The 19,994-nt window shown below is 44.2% G+C and overlaps 1 protein-coding gene across 1 annotated transcript in view; it reads left to right on the forward strand.

Moving 5' to 3' along the window:
• Positions 1-19,994, forward strand: part of PKN2 (protein kinase N2) — a 1,791,501-nt gene that overhangs the window by 922,848 nt on the left and 848,659 nt on the right. Inside the window, exon 10 of the mRNA XM_069641740.1 lies at positions 8,047-8,122. Coding sequence (XP_069497841.1) covers positions 8,047-8,122 — 76 coding nt within the window. The remainder of the gene's footprint in view (positions 1-8,046; positions 8,123-19,994) is intronic.

Below are 19,994 nucleotides of genomic sequence, written 5' to 3' on the forward strand. Positions count from 1 at the left end.
ACTCCTGGCTCTTCTGCAGCCTCTGCTCAGAAGAGTCCAGATCAGATTGGGCCTTTTCTAATGTCATCAGTTGCCTACTTGCCAGATCTTGGCCTTCAGCATATTTGTCCTGTATGGCACCCATAGATAAATATAAATATGCCGCTATCTTGGCAATCTTATTTTGCTCATCCTTGTCCTTAGGGGCCATATATAGTTCACTGAGGGCCACATGTAAGGGACCCTGATCTCTCCAGATATCTAACCCAATTGCAGTGATCTGTTGTGTGATTGCCTGCAACGACACATTCTGGTCCTAAATATTACAATATCAACAATCTCTTTAATCAATTAGGAGTAGGGATAGGAGGACTAATGTGGCAGAGAATACTTTGTATGGGTTCAAGAGATTTGTAATGAAAGGAAGAAATGCAACACAGAAATAAACTTGATATGAATTTAACCAAAGACAATGTAATCACTCTTTCCCCCTGTTGTTACTCACTCCCCCCAACATGCAATATGAAGATATGGAATGAGGGCACACATGTATCGGGAAGAACAATCAATAATGCAGTTCAATCCCAATTCCCACAGCAAGCTTAGAGAGAACAGGTATGATTTTAAACAGGTCAATTGCTTTCAAATGTCGTTTGAATTGAATGGGAAAATGCTAAAAATGATTTTAATTCGCTAAATGAGATTCAGAACTAGTGAGAGTTGATTTGGATTGTTTCAGGTCAACAACAGCAATGATTATTGAATGTTTGGCAGATTGAAAACGAAATTCAGCCGTTGAAAGCAAGAATTAGCTATTTTACATGGGGTGAAATTGAGCCAAATTGCACATTCGCTGCAACTTTTCCACATACGGGAAACGCGATTACCGAAATACTAAAAGGAAATGGAATGTTTTTGGGTTCGTTTGAAAGCTGAGGATGTTAGCTTCAAAATGACATTTAAATTTTGTTTCTAGGATGTATGGTTCAGAAGTGGGAGGTTTTAGTAGAGGTAGATTTTTCTCAAAAAGTCAAGATTTCAAAATGAAGGATGCGCTGTTGAAGATTTGGAACAAAGATTTCTTAACTCTGAAGAGTCTATGGAGCCGCAAACTACACGACAGACCAGCCACCTATCCAGAGGCGTCTCCGGATGGTTTCTGTCTGCACGAGACGATTGCCTTTCTCCAGAAAATATATATTAGCGCCAAGATGATTATCACTACAATTATCAAGGATTATGTGCATGAGAGAAGAATTTAGAATAGACAAAAGAGATTCAATAATGCAGTTATGGATAGGTTGGAATGGTTGGATTGGGTTATTTAAGACTAAGAGGTGACTAGACTAAATACTCACTCCTATGGCTTTGAAATGGAATGGGCCCGTCAAAGATCTGGTCAAAGGTTTGGTCTTCACTCTCCACCGGACAGGTGTCAGGCACTGGGTTCTGCTCTCAGCAAGGCCCTCTGGTCTGCGCGGCCTCTTGGACTGGTTCTGACAGTTCTGGGTTACAGCTCTGCTCTGTGGGTCTAGATCTTGGTTCTAGCACAGGGTTCTTAGCTAGAATAGCAAAACAGCTCAGCCAGGCTGGTGGATTTTGTGGTGCTCCTTGGAAGTTTAGGGGATAGAATCAGGTTGCTTAAGATTCTGAAGGCCAGCTGAGAAGAGTTCAGCTTTTGGGTTGGGCCTTTGTGCTTCAAAGTTCTAGAGTCTGGATTCTGGATCTATGTCTGGAGCCTGGATCTTCCTGCAGGGTGCTTCGCCAAGAAGTCGGTTGATGAGGGAAAAGTGTGTCCTTCTGGGTCCTCAACAGTCCCTATTTATCCTTTTCCAAAGTGGGTGAGGAGGCTGATAGGATCTGATAGGTCAGAGAATTTCCCCTCTCCTGATTTGAGAAAGGAGCAGTGTGTCATATGTCTCAGTGACACTGTGTTTATGGTCCAATGGAAATCCCGCCCCTTTGCTTTTACTTAGGAAATCTATTTCCCCCCCAAAAAACCTAATCCTAAGATGCACAACTGGTTAATAATACATAATTACATGACAGGTTGCCTAAGGTACATTTCTGTTCAACTCTCATTTTCCTACGAGTTTTAGTTCATAGATGACAACTTTTTCACACTTTTGGTGGGTTTATCAATGTTAGTTCTGCACCAATTTTTATACATGCATATACATCCGATCTGGGCATATTCCTGTAATTTTTCATGTTCCTAACATAAACACAATGGCTGGAATATGAATAATTTCCGGGGTTCAGTCTCAGAACATCACACAGATTGCAAATTGGTTTTAAACTATGGCCGAATTTTTCATTTTAACAACCTATAAGTTTCATATTTTTGTCAGTACCGTACAATTTTTTTTATAAGCATTTTCCTAAAACATACATTTACTTCAATGTCAAATCCACATTTTCATTCTGGCCCGCCTCCAAAGTTGGGCTGAGTCTGAGAGTCACATGGCTTGTCTTCCTGCCAGAGTAGTTGTCAGTCGCACCCGAAATAGCATTCCTATTCAGTTCAAGGAACCCATTGTTTTTTGCTTGGGGGCAACAGAGGAAATCTCCTCCCCTTCTGATTAACATGACATTGCAAAGTCCTCCCCTTTTGGTGGGAATGAACAAGGTGGGAAATTCTTAGGAAAAGAAAGCCTCTTGGGAGTTTTAGCTAAATCAGGTTACCTTATGGTCAATTGTGACATAGTTCCTTGTGAAAATATTACATTTATAAATTTAAAATAAGCAAACATCTTTTTCAACATGAAAATCAATGTGTGGCACTCTATATGCATTTGATGGAAATCCCTTCTTTGACATGTTTAGCTTTGAAAACACAAGTTTCTCCTGTCAGATTTAGAGATCGCCAGTGCCTGTCGTAGGTGAGTAACTGTACTGCACCCATTTTTGACAGATTTCTTTCCATCAAGTATCTTTAAAAGTGGATTTTGTTCTGATGACATATGATTCTTGCTGACATTGTATTTATGTGGATTCTTGCAGTAGAATAATGTGGAACACCCAAAAAGGAGGTTGGATCTTTTAGGTGGTTTGTGAGCCATGATTTTTGCAACTTTGATAACCCAAGACAAACTGATTTCCAAACGGCTCTGTTTCTTTTGGCAATCAGCATTGCTTTTTCAAGTGGTTTCAGGCTACTTTGCGGGTAGCCCAATGGTGAGTTTTGGCAGTGGTCTCCTGTGTTCACTGAGAAAGGCAAAAGTGGATGGCGGCCTATTTTTCAGATTTTTACTGCTCACTTTCTGGGGATTTTTAGCGAGCAGCATGCTTTCCGGCAGCCATTTCTGAGGTTTCTGCTGCCAGCAATGCACAGTAATTTTGCAGGGCCTGGACCAGTGGGTCGAAACATCCCACAACCCGACGGTGGCGTCTGACGTGAACCAGATATTCGAGACAGGTACTGGCGAATGTTCAAGCTGATTGATTTTAATGTCTTCTGAACAAACTACTCTAAGAGCAACCACAGAGTGGAAGAGGCAAATGATTCATTCAGAGGTGGAGTATACTCAGAAGTGGACAATGGACAGAGTTGCAGGGCTTTAATTTTGACAGCACCTGTCTCGTATCCCATGTGTACAGCATTACTACTTTTACCATCTGCTTTTTTACAGGGTATGCATGTACTTTATTAACCATCTCTGTCCGTGTGGCCGATGTCTTTAGGTGGTTCTCACTGATTATATTTTCGGTGGTGTCACTGCTTATCCCTGGAACATGCTTGCTCACAAATAGGCATTCAATATCTTCCAATGCTCCTCCAGGATTTGAACTAGTGCCTCCTTTTATTTTTGTGTTTAGCTGTTTAATTTTGCGATTTAATGAATGACCGCTTCTGCTGCTTAGCCTTTCCCATATTAGTGTTTGTTCCATTTTCTTTGTTAGGTCGTCATTTGAAATTATATATATTGCTTCAGCCTTGCGCAATTAACAAACATTCTTTTGCCTATTCCGTTTTTTACTGTACATGCATGCTTGGGCTATTGGTTTCTTTTTTTGACCTTTTGGGCATTTATTTCCACGTAGTGTAGAACGAATTTCACTACTACGTTAATCCACAATGTGTGGGTGGATTCTAACTTTTGCCACTTGCGTATTGGCAGGGTCACAAGTGTGTACCCCTTGCTCTCTGTAGGTTTTTCGCCCTCTATCCTTTTGTGGAGTAAAATCGATTGGATATCAATTTTATTCTCCAATCTTTCGCCTCTTACTACTACTGTAGATAATAGGTTTTCAAAGATGCTAAATATTGCAGACGATGTCATGCTCACATTCGCTAAGTTATTAATGTCGGATTCTTGATTTGCCATCTCTAAGATATTAGAGATCGGTAATAGTATTAGATGGGCCATTAGGCTCATGGAGCGTAAATACATCTGTATATTCATTATCCTGTACTACTACGTGTGCGGATGTCTCTGTAAGGGGTATTTCTCCCAAATAGACTTCATACATAGTGGAAGAAACTGAATCAACATTCTCATTCGCAGGCAGGTGTTAAGGTAGTATTCAGTGATGTATCTTCATTGGGCACATTCACAATATTCTGAGCATTTGGGGCAAGCGTTACATTCACAGGGAACACACTTGTATCTGGATTGTGCATCATAGCTTGGATATTCAAGACATTGAGGACATTACTTTCAACATTGTTTGCAGCACAACTAGTCTCTAGGACTGGTTTCTCTATATCCTTCGGGTACATGGGTAGCAAGTGAGTGCTTAATTCAATATCCACCTTAGCTAAGTGGTCGCATGCCATGGTTACTCAGTCTGTAGCACGACATACCTCACCATGTTTGTTCTCAGTAATCGTATTCATACTAGCATTTTCAGTATTGATCACAGTGGAGTTTCCGTTATTACGCATACAAGCGCTGTATTTAGATTGGCTACAATTTCATTAATTGCTTCATTTTCATCTGAAGAGCTAAGGGTAGTGCATTTTGGAAAATAGTGATTTCGTCACTATTTGCAGTTTTGCTATTATTTTGTGTGTGAATGTTCTACATGGTCTATGAAGGTGGCTGTGGTCTAAAGGTAGCCTCGACAGCTCAGGGGAGGAGCTGAAACACGGAGTGTCCATCATTAATCACCTGGTCACATAATGCCTCGTTTATTATGATCTTATAAACAAGTCCAATGCATTGCGTGGCCCAGGTGGTAGGGCCCAGGAAGAAAGAGTGAAGAGTAGCACTTATAACTGACAACTAACACAGGTGACCGACTACGTTCACCTAGTCATGTTACAGATTTACTCCGTAGCTGCTTCTGGCTACCGGTAGCTGCTATAGACAGTAGGGGGGGAGGAGGGGAGAGTAGGACAGGAGAAGTCTCTTACTCACCACTAGGAGCAAACAGCACTCGATGCTGCACTGGCTTGATGCACACGCCTGCTGTTTTTGTACACGTCCGTGTCGGGGAGGGGCGTGTGGCTTAGCTTTCTATAAGATAAGAGGACAAGAAGGCTAGATTAAGTAAGGATAATATGAAGTAGGAAATGGCAGTGGTATCGCTATTAATCACAGTCATACCACAAGATTTCTTAAATGTCCAATAGTTCAATTGAGTCCAGATGATCTTGCAGAGTATCCACAGAGGCAGCAGGACAACAAACAGTCAGCGAACAGCACTCAATGCTGCACTTGCTTGATGTGCGCGGTTTGGACTTTACGACCATCCAACCCTATGGTGACATGGCCAAAATCGGTAGGTTTACTCAACCCCTGCACTCAGATTCACTCGTGGACCACTATAGTAATTCCAGAATTCACTGGGCCTTCTGGATGTGTGCCTGCTTTTCATTGGAGGAAGTCCAGGGGCCGTGGGTGCAGATGTCACTTCAGACATGTCGAGTTTTTGGGTCTGGCTAGTTTGCAGTTCTGCGCTCCGGTGGACCGGTTCTAAATACTGGACAGCAGGACAGCCACAACAGACTTTAGGACCACAACTCTAGTCGGCCCACCTGTTAGGGGAGTTTTCCTAAAGTCCTACTGACAGTGAGACTTTAGTAAGCGATCCCAGTGGCTTGTAAATCCCCAACTCTTAGTATCAGTCTGCACTAACTCATGACCTTGGTAGAGTGGCAGAGCAGTTGGGTTTATCTTAAGAGGAAGATGTGAGTTGTAGATAAGTACACTGAAACCAGTTAGACATGTACATCAAAGAAGCACTTACACTTATAATTTATATAAAATTATACATTATATTTACACCAGAATCCCATTAAATACCTCATACGTTTACACTAGAACACTTCAGAATACTTTAGAATATACTTAAAAGAACACTTTCATTTTTGTGTTTGTTTGCAGTTTAATTTGCTGCAAAGTTAGAAAGGGAAAAGACAGTGCTATCGAATTATCGGTAATTACGCACACATGTGCTTCTTAGATTTATGGTAAGACATTCACTCTGCAAACACATACAAGAAAGTAACTTAAAGGAAGGGAAATGGTTAGAGTAACACTAGTCTGGTTCAAGGTCCTAGAGAGGGTTGCATCGCACAGCAAACGTCTTTTGTCCAAGAATGCAACCCGAGCTAGAGAGGCTCAAAGTCTTGACAAGCAGCAAAATACAAAGAGTTCCTGTGGATTTCTTCAAGTCTCTAGTCTTTTAGAAGCAGCAAGTTAATAACCAACGATGGTGATCCTAAATAGGATTCGATGAAGGGACACAAGCAGCAGCTTGCGTTGGAGGTAAGAGGAGGTTGTCCTCTGCGTGAACTCAAACATTCTGGAGCAACTTTCTGGAAACAGGTAAGCAATACAGTCCCCCCCCCACAGTACGTAGGGTTAGAAGAAAATGTTGTGCTGGATGCTACACATTGTTGCAGCTCTGGACCTGACCCCTGGATTCCTTGGTCTGATGACTGTGAAGGCAGGACACTGGACAGGGTCTTTCGGTAGCAGTCTCGAGGGGGGCGTGGGGCATGACGTTCAACAACTTCTTGGTTCAATCTGCGGTTTTGGTGCCTTTTCTGCATAACCAACAAAGGACGTGGATCGCCCGGTCAATCTTCTTCGCTCCCTGCAGTTCCACGCTCTGATGAGGTGGTCAGGGTGAGTTTGATCAGGTTTCTGGAGTTTCCTTAAGGGCTCAGCAAAGATTTGGACAGATTCAGCCTTTCCACAACGATGCACTCGAAATGGGTTATTGGTGTTCTGCAGCCCTGGAAACTCCTAGGACTTCGGGAGATGGCTCAATTCAAAGTTAGTCTTTTGACTGGTTGTTCGAACCAGCCAAAGGGAAGGCATCATCCTCTTCGTAGTTCCTTGGCCGCACAGAAAACGGGGCCAGGACAGCAGTGGTCTCTTCATGGTGTTGCAAAGGGTCTGCATGTGTCTCTGGTAGTCTTCTTCGGTTACTTCATCTTACAGTTGTTGACTTGCTTTTCACTACAGAAGCCTCACCTTTTATACAGTTCCAGAAAACACTCCTTTGCAATCTCTCTCAGCATTTTACAGAAAGGGGCGTTTGGCTGTCCAATCAGGACAGCCAAGACCCCCTGTGGGAGCTGGTCCTATTCAGGCACCCAGTTCCTGCATCTGGTAATAAGCACAGACTGCCACTTTGCCCGCAAAAGCTGTAATTTTCTCCAGGAAAGTGCTAGCAAATATGGAAAGTTCGGCCACTCCAGCACAGGAAGGTGGTCGGAGAAGATGACCAAAGTTCAGGCGAAAACCTTGTGGCATGGCCATTTTAGTGCAAGAGACTATAGAAAAGAAAAGACTTCAAAATTATATGCTGCCACCAGCACATTATGCAAGTAACCACAAAGTTACCAAAAACTGTTATAGACAGTCTCTCTTCCACATGTCACAGAAGGTAATGTGTGCAGGGAAAAGAAACAGAATGGTACTATTGAGAATTAAGTTTAGGCTGATAAGATGCATATTGATGGGGCAATCCCTCAGAAAATGACTTAACTCTGCATTAAACGGGAACTACCCCAGGCATGAATTGTTGCTATACTGATTGCAATACATACAACAAACTCCTCTTCAATTTAAAAAAGTAACTGTTTCATGTCAATTTGCTCACCTGCAGGTAACGTTTTCGAACCCAGTGATTGAAAGAAGACCAAAACTTCAAAGACAGAAGAAAATATTTTCCAAACAGCAAGGTATGTATAAATATATATATTTTTTAAACATGATTTTATTATTGTCCTAACAAGGTTTGTGTATGATGCATAATCTCAAACCAAAGATCTTCAATGCCATAGCTTTGATCGTGCTTGAGAAGATAAGTGTCCACCCGTGCCGTATATACCTTTCAGTTTCGTCATTGGGAGTCAATTGATGTCTGTCGTGATGAAGGCCTAGTCAAATTGAGGGGTGGTGAAGATGGCACCTCCCCAAGGGGTCGAAACAAGCGTCTGACAGCGCTGTTTTGTTTGTTTAATACACAGTGCATTAAAGAAAAGATATGCAGGTCTGAGACGGATCACATGACCTTTGAAAGTTAGTTTAAAAAAAACAATTTAGAAAACATTGTAGTAGGATATGAATATTGTTACTGGCCAGAGGAAAAGCATTGCGGTGGCAGGTCCAGACCATTGTCTGTGTAATAAGAAAACATTTATTTTTTTACTGTAAACCATTGAGCACAGTAATGTTTAAGCAGGTGGAACTTTTCTGAACAGTATGACTGAGTGAGAAAGATAGATGGCTGGTCAGAGTCACAAAAAAACATACATCTCGCACAGGTGTCCTTTAGTGGGATGACACCCACTTGCACACACCCTCCTGTTGGACTTCTGCCTCTTGCCATACTTTTTTTGTTTAATTCCTCCTTCCAAATTTGAATTTGGGTACCGAAGGCCTATTTTGCTGTTAAGGGAGTTTTACACTCTTGTTCTGTTTTATCTATATGCGTATTTGCTTATCTCTGTTGCGAACCGGGAGGAGGAGTTGGACTAAAATGTGACATGTTAAGGGTTTTTTATTCAAATAATAAGAAAAAAGCTTATAGAGCCATACCCCTATGGGGGAAATTCCCTGCCTAACAAAACTAAAAGTAAGGGTGATCATCAAAGTCCAAAAGAAATAATCCTTAGTTCAAAATCCTAATGGCTAACTGGCCCTACCACTTACAAAAAAAATACCAAAAGCGTTAGTCACTATCTTTGGCTTCTTCCTTGCCCAACACGTGGATCCTTTGTCCAAGCAGGTGGTTTTGAACGTTTGTCAGGTTCTGGATCTCTTTACGTCAAGTTTATCAATTTCTCACTGTACAATCCTCAGCCTCTCTGCAGGCTCTGTATGCCAAGTTTATAAATCTTTACATATACTACATATGGTTACCTTTTCTCAGGAAAGACAAGGTTTTCTTAACACAACTCCACCATTTCTCACTTGATGCTTGACTGTGTCCTTGTCTTGTTTTTAAACAATAGTACCCTCCAGGTTCCCTCTCCTCCCATTTCTGTTCACAATGTTGCATTTTCAGGACTCCACAAAGTCCTCTGGCCCTCTGAAAAGCTAGCTTTAGCAGGGCTTCGGTAGGGTGACTACACGGTCTGGTTTTCCAGGTTCCTGTAACCATTGTGGCTCTCCAAGCCTCGAACATTTATGCCTCATGATTTCTCAGTGCTTCCCAATGCCCTCTGGCCCTCTGATAGGCTTGCGTTATCAGGGCCTTGGTAGGGCATCTGCCTGGTTGGGTTTTCTTGGCTCCCGTAACCCTTGAGGCTTTCCCAGCCTCCGATTTCTATGTTCGCCCCTCTCAACGGCATTACCTCTTCGGGTACGTTTACTTCCTTTCCGCTGCTTGGCAGCTAATGCACTTCTCATGTGGACTTTGGGATTCAATCACACTGCTGCGGTGTGGCTCCGGCATCAGTTAACGGCCCCTAAGCCCACCACTGCTTACATGTGGTCACTTTACCGTCTCTCACCCGACCTTGGCTTCTTGGTTAGTCAGGATGCCAGGCTTCTGGAGTCTTGCTAGCACTTCCCTCGCTCTTCACGCTACCACTGTCTTTTGAGGCTCTGGCCCTCCAGGACGTCCTCCCGTCAGAGACTCGGCCTACATAGGATTCTCTCTCTCTCCTCTAGTCCACGTTCCTCGTGTTTTTATATTCGTTGTCGCAAACAAAAAGAAAATGGTAGGTTGTTAGTCTTTGACTGTGGAGTTAAGACGTGATCCAGCATTACCTGAAGCCAAAGAGATTGAAGAAATGTCACTGTTTGGTGGATCTAAACAGGGTTAGCAACAGTCTTTCTCATTCCCATGTAGTCCGACAATGTACTCTGGACTGGGAGTTTCTTACCGGAATGGTATTCCTTGTCCCCAAGAGGGGAGTCGCCCCTAGTGAGGTCCCACTTGCCCAGACCCCTAGGCAGGGTCTTGCTGAGCGGGCTCCCCTACCTAGCCTCAAAGTGGGTGGCTCCCCTCTGGGGAGAAGGGACGAAAAGTCCTGATTCGTCATATCCGCCCTTTTTTTTTTCATTTGCATAATATAGCATGACATAACACAATGTATCATGTTATGTCTTATTTGCAATCTTCTGCCTCCAGACCTACACGTGTGGTGAAGCAGCAAGGTTGTGATATTTTGCAGCCACCCAAGTATTTAATACATGTTAGGGGCACACAGTTCATGAAAGGCACCACATAACCACACACCTTGGGTAATGATAAGCAGCGCTCAGATGCCTGAGGGTTCGTAGCGCTATATAAATGCTAAATATAATATATTATATATATATCACCCTTTGTAGACCTGCAAAAGCACACTCTACAACTCTTCTAATCCTAAAATTACGCTGCCTCTCCCAAAAAACAAAACAATGTAACTTCAGCCCAGGTTGGAAACGTAGGCATGGTTAGATTGTGCAGATTAACTCCCAGAAAAGCCCAGCCTGAGGCCAAGAGGAATCCAACCTCTTGCGCCAGCATTGCAATCCCCATAAAGCTCCAAACGGGCTCCAAGAACTTACAGGCAGCCCATCCTAGTGCCTTGTGCTAGGGGAGATTTCCTAAAGACAACTTGAGGTGAGACCTATCCCTGGGTATACAGGTCCCCAACTCTTAGTATAAGTCTGTACTACCCAAAGGATCTGGTAGAATGGCAGAGCAGTCTGGCTTATCTCAGGAGGAGTATGTGAGCTGTAGGTAAGTACTCTGAACCCAGTCAATACAATAGTCCATAGAAACTCTTGGACAATGAAAGTTATGTTATGTTAAAGGTACTTGTATAGTGCACTGTCACCAACGGAATTGGTCCCCAGGCTCTCTGGCGGATCTGTAAACAAGGAGGGCGGGTAGGTTTAGTCACGTGGAGGGGGGAGTAGGAGAGTGGGAGAGTTGGTGTGCTGTTGGTGGCTTCAGCTCGGTATAATCGGAGTGCTTGGCTTTGGTGCAAGTATCGGGTTGGGCGAGACCTTGTGTGCTGTAGGTTCTGTTTGTGGGGTTGATGCAGTGTGGTAAAGTGCATGCAGATTGTTGGGAGAGAAATGGTTGTGCAAGTTTTATATGCGTTGATTATGCAGAGATTTGAAGGTTGGGTTAGTGGGGGCTGTATCCTGATTCTGATGATTCTGGTTCCGTTTGAGCTGTATCCCTGAAGGGTGGGGTTGTTGCTGATTCCTTATAGGCCGCCTCGCTGTGGTGTGTGATGATGTGGCGCAGATCCAGCTGTATCCTATTGAGTACTGTATGGAGTGATGGGTATGTCTGAACCTTTCCTTTGGGTGTGGAACTGAGGTTGGTACTATCTACTCTCTTGTTATCTATTATGACAGTGGTCTGTTGGAGCTAGGAATGGTTCAGGGTCAGTGTGCTGTTGATGAGGCATCCTAGTGCTTCCGTCGTGGTCAGCCTGTGTATTCAGTCGTTAGTTTCCTCCTATCATGACTATCGTGTGTGTGTGTGTGTGTGTGTGTGTGTGTTTTTTGCTTATTTCTGTTTCTCGCCCTCTGGTTTGGAGCTAATGGTACGGAGTTCCCTATTCCCTTGGTCTGTTGGGAATGGCTATGGTTTAGGGTCAGGGTGCTATTGATGAGTGCCTCTCCTGTCTTAAAATATATTTATTTTATATACACAAGACAGGTAAGTAAATACTTTTAGACTAACCAATAAACATAGGAATTATTCACAATACATTTCAAAGGTGACTGCGGTTACAATTGTTAGAGAATGACCCTAATGACATTTCTACTGTATTACTAGTAGTGCCGCGCACTCGCATATTACAGATAAATGGTAATGGCATTTGGGTAATGGACGCATCATACAAAGTCTATGGGAATGAAAATGAGTTATTCACTTTAGCAGTAATTCACTTTGTGAGGGGTCAGTAATGCCAGGCAGACAACTGCTTGTCGATTTGTCCAAATATGCCATTTTTATTAAAATAAATAATTGTAAATAAAGCCTTGCTTGCCCTACTCTTCCGAGGAAGTCCCTGCCTAGCCTAGAAGCTAAGGGAACATTCTCTAGCATTTGTTAAACTGGCCCTCACACTGAACACAAACATTCAAATAAATCATATTTATAACTACATTAACTAAATGTCTAAATTACCTTTTCCTATCCTGGGTAAGAACAGCTCTTCATCAGGATTCAAACTTGACTCAACAATGAACAAAAATAAGTCTTGTACCAGCTCCTGATAGTTCCAAGTTAAAAAGGAAAAAGTACATGAAACAAAAATCCACTGGTAGCCAATATGTTCCTGAATGATATGATATGATATGATATGGTATTTGTAACGCGCCTATACACGAGTGATCCTCTTCCAGCTTCCAGGAAAGACATAGCACCAATGTTAATCCTAGTTATGATAATTTGCCTCTCCTTCCAGACTACTTGCAACAGTTGAAAAGAAGCTGTTCTATTTCCTCAATTACAATAGTACACAATTGATTTAAGACTTCTTCAGTTCAACTTTGGTTACAACTCTGTCTGACTACCACACTTCAATACCAGGCAGACTTCAACAAGGTATCTTGCAGGTAGGCAAGGCACTGATCCTTTTAATTATGTTCCAAAAAGGTGGGCTGCCTCTTTGCCTCTCCTGTCTTCTGCCACTTTACTTCAGAATAATCTTCACAAGCAATTAGTTCCCCTTCCCCAGCTTTGCTCCCACCTTTTTGCCAGTGCTTAGCCCAAGTAATTGCCCAGAAGCTGTAGTGCCTCTCTTCCAGCTTCAGGTGATAATGCCACACCTGTATCTTAAGCCACGTGACTGTTGACAACTTTTACAATGGAGTTAGATCGCTATTTAACTCTTGGCAAGTCGAATTTCACTTTACAAAGGAGTGCCTCTTGGCTTGGGCAATGCTTGTTCTTCTCTCAACTAGTTTACTCTTTACTTCTTAGGAATGGTAGGAATGTTACTTCTGTATATAGTATAGGATTCAGTCTTTCAATTGAACACAAAATTCAGCAAACACAACCTTTCCTTATAGTAGATCTTTAAGTTTAAAGTGGAAGAAAGGATTGTATTTCCATGTTTTGGTAAAGTATGTACTCTGACTTTCTTTGGAAAACCCAATTGGGCACACGTGACCTTCCCTTGATGTGGTTTTCACTCTTGGTTACTTGTCACTTGTATATTTTAGAGGTAGGTATTTGGGAATGGTTCACAAAGCGTTCCTTCTTAATTGAGAACACACAACCACTCCTTTAGTCAGCAACTGTTTAAAGAGTTCAACAATGGAGTTTATAGACTTTAGCTCTCACGCGAGTATCTGGTCTTTTATAATCTTTGCGAGTTCTACAATTCCATTGTAAATGAAACTTCAGATAAACAGCTTTCCCGCGCATTAGACAATATGCGGGTCATATAGGAGCTGGCTACAGTTACCGGCAAATGCTGTGCTTCACTCACTGGTTTCAGGGACACTGCTTTCGCGTTGTTCTCTGCTTTCCGGACTTCCTCAACCACTGCTACTACTTCTGACTCTCTGGGGACCCACACACTCTCCAGCACGGGTGTCTTGGCCCGGTGTAACGCTCACCTGATTCCCACGGAGGTGCAGGTCTGGCTTCGAGTGCTGTTGTTTCTTCAATGGTGAAGCGCAGGACTCTGAAGATGGACAGGAAGGGCCCTCTACTCTGGCTTCTCCGGCTCGCAGGAATATTCCCCTGTGCGTGAAAAGGGAGTATTACCTACTGACTGAGTTATGCTCAAGCCTCCCACTCTCTTCCAACCCTCCACGATACCCTTCCACGATTCCCCGTGAAGTCTCACCTTAGGGTCTGAAAGGACGAGCTCTCCATCCTGCTTCTGACGCAGGGGCGCGTCGAACCCAGTTACTTCACTGGGTTGAGGTTGGATGGGAGTTCAGGTAAGCTTGATTATACAGGTAAGGCGCTGTAAAAGTTCTGTTGCAAGTTCAAGCTTTAAATAATAATGGTCATTGTCTTTTTTCAGGTGATGAATGAAGATTCCTTTGGAGACTTCTTGCAACAAAGCGCTGATGTTGATGTCTTTTCCCCATAGGGGCCGTGGTTCGGAATGCCGGAGATATGGCGCCGACCCGAAGTGAAACGTGCAGTTCCAGTAAAGATCTGGTAAATCCTAGATGAGCGCTCAGGTAATGTTTTTGCATTCGCTCATCTAATGTCTTTGTCTTTTCCCCATAGGGGCCGGGGTCCTGCTTGGAAGCAGCAAGACCCGAAATGAAATGGGAATGACCCAACAGGTAAGTCTTAGAAGGAAACTGAGCTTTTCCTATTCCCTTCCTTCTCTCACCTCTTATTCTTGTCTTTTTCTCTAGGCTCTGGGAAGTGGCTGTGTATCCGGATGATCGCTGCTGAAGATGGAGGAACCCAGGAAAGGTGAGTGAAATGCAGCGCTGCAGCGATCGTAACGAAATGCTTTTAAAAATGATGTCTTCCCTTTCAGGATCGTCGGTGATGTCTCCGTGGTGCAGATTAGCTGGTAGGTCTCTTGTCTCCCTTTGCAGGTGACCCAGGATGCTGACAGGCGTGGCTGAAGTCCAGATGCAGGAGCTGACACGGTGAGCGTCCAGCTGCGAGGAGCAGAACAATGCGAAGCGTGAGTTGCTGATCAGGTGTGGTTTAAATAGCTTTGGAAGAAGTCCCAAGTGTGTATCCTTCCTCCGATCAGGTATGTATCCTTCCCCGACCACACCCGGGTGGAAAGTAGTCCCACAGGTAAAGTAGTTCCTATTCAGGCCTCAAGAGGGCCTGGATGTGGCAGCATGGTCTGCATCAGGTAAGTGCACATTAAAACACTTGAACACATGTCTAGCTTTATGAGCCTGGCGCCTAAGGCGCCAGGACAGAGATCCAACATGAGCCTCGCGCCTAAGGCGCCAGGACTGCGTCCAAAGGGCCCCAGCTTGGGCCCGCTGGCACTCCCCTGGGGGAAATGATGCCTGTCTCTGGGGTTGCTGGGTCAGACCTGGCTTCTTGGAGGTAGGCATCATGACACCCGGCCACTTAATGTGGGAGTGCCTTTTCCTCCCGAGACCCTTGGCTTGGCTTCTGGCCTTAGTCTCCTGCACATTTCTAAGCTCTGCGATCACAGCAACACGGCTCACAGGGGGGAAAACTCAGCCACCAGCACGGCTTCCTATGTGCAGCCTCTGCAATTCAGGTTTTGCGAGAACAGGACTCTCCCAGAACTTGCAGGTTAAATCTGCTGTTTCCACGTTTGGCATCCCTTCTGTGCTCCCACTTCCTTGTGATTTGCCAGCCTTGTGCTTACTGCAGGCAGCCTTCCAGCTCCCGTTCCAGCTCCTTGTACTTTTCCTTTCCTGAGGGGGCCTTTTATGCCTAATATGCTTCAGTTGTTGTCTATTGGCCTCAATTGCCGGACCACTGTAATGGCTACTGTTTAATTGCCTTGCTGTTACATCTGCATCCATCTTTAGCCCTCTTCCTCGTCTCAATCCCTCTAGTATTCTGGGACTTTAGTTTGTTCTAAACATTTTAAGTTTTTCTACTTCTAAGTTATTGGTAAGCGTAGATTTAATTCCCTTAAGGCATTTAGCAGAGTGGCTGTGAGATTTAGCTTTTACAGAAAAAGATGCTTTTGGAGAAGACATGTCAACAATCCTTTGCATTGTACACTTGGGATTGAGGAGGGCATTTCATTTTAGATGCCAAAAAGTGTCTTTCTTTTGGTATAGTTTGCTCTAATGTTATACAGTTAGGGTCACAACCTTAGAGATAATAGAAGGTTGAGAGACATTAGAATGACAAGCCATAACCTCTTTTGGTACAGTGGTAAGAATCTTTCTGAGAAAAAATACTGTCATCCCACGGAATCTAACCACCCTGGGTCCGATCTCCTCCGAGGTGATCCTCTCACACTACACCACCCCCCCAGGGTTTGGATCAGGAAGTGTCTGCCTTCCCCATGCCACCTCAGAGGAGACTTTAGGCAGGGTTTCAGTGAGGGATCCGAAGGATTCTTCACACAACCCAATCCCTAACTATCCAAAAGTCCGTGTAGGAGTGGAACAAAAGTCTTATGTAGTAGCTGGAAAGGCAAAGTTGGATACTTTAGTTACTAGAATAAAAAATGCTTAGCAAGATAACATAAAGGGACCCTGCAAAGGACTCCCTACTAGGAGACACGCTTTTAGGCCTGAGCCAGTGGTATGGGTGGACACCCGAACCTCTGGCCTGGGCCAGAGGTATGGGTGGACTCCCAAGCACACCAGAGCAACTCTTCGGCTTGAGGAAAGTCCTACCTTTTGCACCACAGTACCTTGGGTTAGAAGACGCCAACGTAGCTGGATTCTCTCCTGTGCAGCAGCGACAGACCCGGTCTCCTGATTGGGACTCTGAATGGGATGTCGCAGCAGCAGTTGTAAAGTTGCAACGTCAGTCTGCAGCTTTGGTGCTTTATCAGCTCCAACAAAGTACGTTTATCGCTTGATCGATCTTCCTCGGTTCTTCAGTCTTGCACTCTGGTAAGGGGACTTGGATAAGTGGGATTGTGCCTCTGGAGGTCAAAATGGAGCTCACCAAATTTCTCAGGGCTGTTTCGGCCTTGCAAAGACATTGCACTGCAAATGGGTTGGAGGTCCACTGTTGTTCGCGGTTTGCATTCCTGGAAGGTCCGAGCACTTCAAGGGATGGCTCGATCTGCAGTTCGTCTTGGTTGGTCCCGCCAGCCAAAGGGAAGGGTCCTCTTCGGAGGTCCTCTGTTGATAAGTAAACTGGTGTGACAGCAGTGGTTGCCTCACGGTTACTGGAAGTGTCTGCAGGCATCTCTGGTAGTCTTCAGCTTCGGATATTCTGTTCCAGTGGTTGACGTGCGTTCTGCCGCAGTAACCGCACCTTTTATTTTGGATTTCCCATTCACTCCTGCAAATTCTCCCAGCAGTTTAGAGAAAGGGGCGGGCGGATGGCCAATCGGGACAGCCAGCCCTACAGTGGGAACTGTTTCCATTCAGGCACTCTGGCAGACAAAGGACAGGGGAGTGTAACGGTTCCTGCCAAAGGCAAAACACAGATTACCCCCCCCCCCACCAGGATGCTAGAAGAAGGGCTAACCACGCAGGAAATGGCAAATAAGGAAAGGAGCCACCATGTTGGAACATGGATGACCCGTTTGTGCATAGCTGAGACTGTGAATAGTCTGTAGTACAAAATAGCACAACATTTGGTAAAACACATCCACTGCCACCAGCTATAACTTTAGGGTTGTCACTGTGACTAGAAAGTCACAGGAGCAGAGTCAAGGGGGATACCAGGTATCCCCTTAGCTCTCCACATACGGTGGTGTGCTAATCTCTCATAAGTAAGGTTTTAGAAAGGATACAAATTATCACTCCTTAAGAACAGTCGTTCTTGGGGAAAATGAAAATACTAAAAGGAGAACCCAAGGGGTTCCCAACCACACTGCAGAGGGTGCTGTGTGCTGCAAAAGTGTAACACAGAATCCTTTAAGAGATATGGAGGAAAGCAGACTCCATAGTATAACGTAAAACAAATGGAACAGAGTTCCCAAAAGTCAGGGCAAATAATAAGGAATGAGTGGAGAAAGGCTCCCCTTATTCAGGATAGATAGAAAATGGTCGCTAAGTCCAGAAAAAAGTGCTGGGGGGGGTCTCTCACAAGGAGAGTGGATTAAGCATAAAACAAATACGTCTCCCTAACACCTTGCTCCCCAGTCGAGCTACAGACAAAAAGCCACCCCATATTCAGAAAGGCCTGTGGTTCACCCCAGTTTTCCTGTGGATAAAACCTGGCTGTTTGTGGCTGTTTTGGGGTACTCTGCTGCCTCCCGTGTGGGCATTGCATGAATACACCTAGGCAGCACAGGAGGGCCTCAGTGTTTGCTTAAGGTGCTATACAGTATCTGCATACAGGCCTTAAAATGGACTGCTGTCGTCCTTGATTAATTTCCTTAATGATGAATGTCTCCTTTCACCTAGCTAGCCTTCCATCCTTTATTTTACAACCTCGCCTCAATTTAATTCTCTCATCCAACATGTTAATGTTATGTTAGTGCGCGGTACACCGGAGTGGTCCCCTGGCGGCTCTGAAAGAGGGGGGGTGTCTTATTGTCTTATCTACCATTTCACCACATATAAGGGCAAAACGTGTTCTCCCTTCTCCGCTTACAGTCAAAATGGTATGGTTCTGGATTAGGTCAATCCTTTTGTCAAACTCTTTCTGCGTCTGTTTCACTCCTTCTGCACAAGGCCAAATAATGGCTCTGACACTTCAGTTAATGGACTTGGCATTACCAGAAACTCCCCTGGCTACCAGCAGGAAGGAATTCATTGAGCTCAGGGCCAAGACAGTGCTGTGAAACATGGGTCTGATTCCTGGTCTCAGCTAGGACAGCTGGCACTAAGCATGATCTAAACGGCCTATAAAAAATGTTTTTCTCATTAGTCGCCCTGCAAATCTAGGAACTCTTCTGTGTACCTCAAGGCCATCAAGCATCCACAGCATCACTTAACATAATACCACCACCATACTTGTAATCGCTCTCATGAAATTTTCTACCAGCCAATAAGAGAAGCCCATGTCCCTTGTAATTATTTTCTTCTACTTGGAAACTTAAAAAAGATGAATTCATTTAGTGATCAGTAAACCAAGCTCATTTGTGCCAAAAAAAGTTGTTCTATTTTTGTCAAAAAGTTCTCATTCGCTGACTGATAGTACCGGCAACAAGGATCCATTGCCGGTGAAGATCGACCATTGCACAGTCCGATCGGAAAGCATAGTTGGGGCATACTTTGTAAATCGCCATGTCGGAAGAGGGAAAGAAGAGCCAGTTCAAGCTCTGCGCCAGATGCGGCTTGACGAACATCTATTTAAAAGACCGGCACATACAGTGCCTCTATTGTCTGCATCCGGATCACAAGGACAGATGCGAGATCTGCTGAGGTTTCCCCGGCAAGAAGAAGCAGGACTGGTACAGCAGGTTGGTGGCATGGCTGAAGGAAGTGGGGGCTGTAGGCGCGGCCTCTAGGCGCACTCTGGCACCCTCCAGGTCCGGATGACCCATGGAACGTTTTTCATCAGGGAAGAGGGCGAGATCAGCCAAAGATTTTGCCTCACAGGTGGTCCACAGGAAGGCGAAGCACCACGCTGCTGATGCGACTCGGATAGCTGCGAGTCCCACTTGTTAGGCATAGTTTAAATGCAGTACCCTCTGGGTACACTACAAGCAACTATGACTACAGATGTAACCAAAACCAACCTTTGGTATAAGTCTGTACTAGACAGTTTTGGTAGCGTAGCTGTGCAGCCAGGCTTATCTCAATAGGGAATGTGAGCTGTAATGTTACACAGCGGTCTACTATCACAGGTATTCAAATAAACTCTTGCATTCAAGGTTTCCTGGTTAAACACTTATTAATTTATTAACCAGTCGGTTATAAAAACATTCATTAGGAGGCACTTATATGTAACACACAAATATACTTCAATACTGTACACTCATATGTTTCTGAATCAGATAGGACCCTATTGCAATGGCCCACAAATCTAACCTACAATTACAGGTAACGTTTAGTTATAAGGGTGCAGGGGACATGAATATCTTA

Source organism: Ambystoma mexicanum, chromosome 1q (assembly GCF_040938575.1).
Source record: "Ambystoma mexicanum isolate Mex_15411 chromosome 1q, UKY_AmexF1_1, whole genome shotgun sequence".
NCBI classification, from domain to species: domain Eukaryota; kingdom Metazoa; phylum Chordata; class Amphibia; order Caudata; family Ambystomatidae; genus Ambystoma; species Ambystoma mexicanum.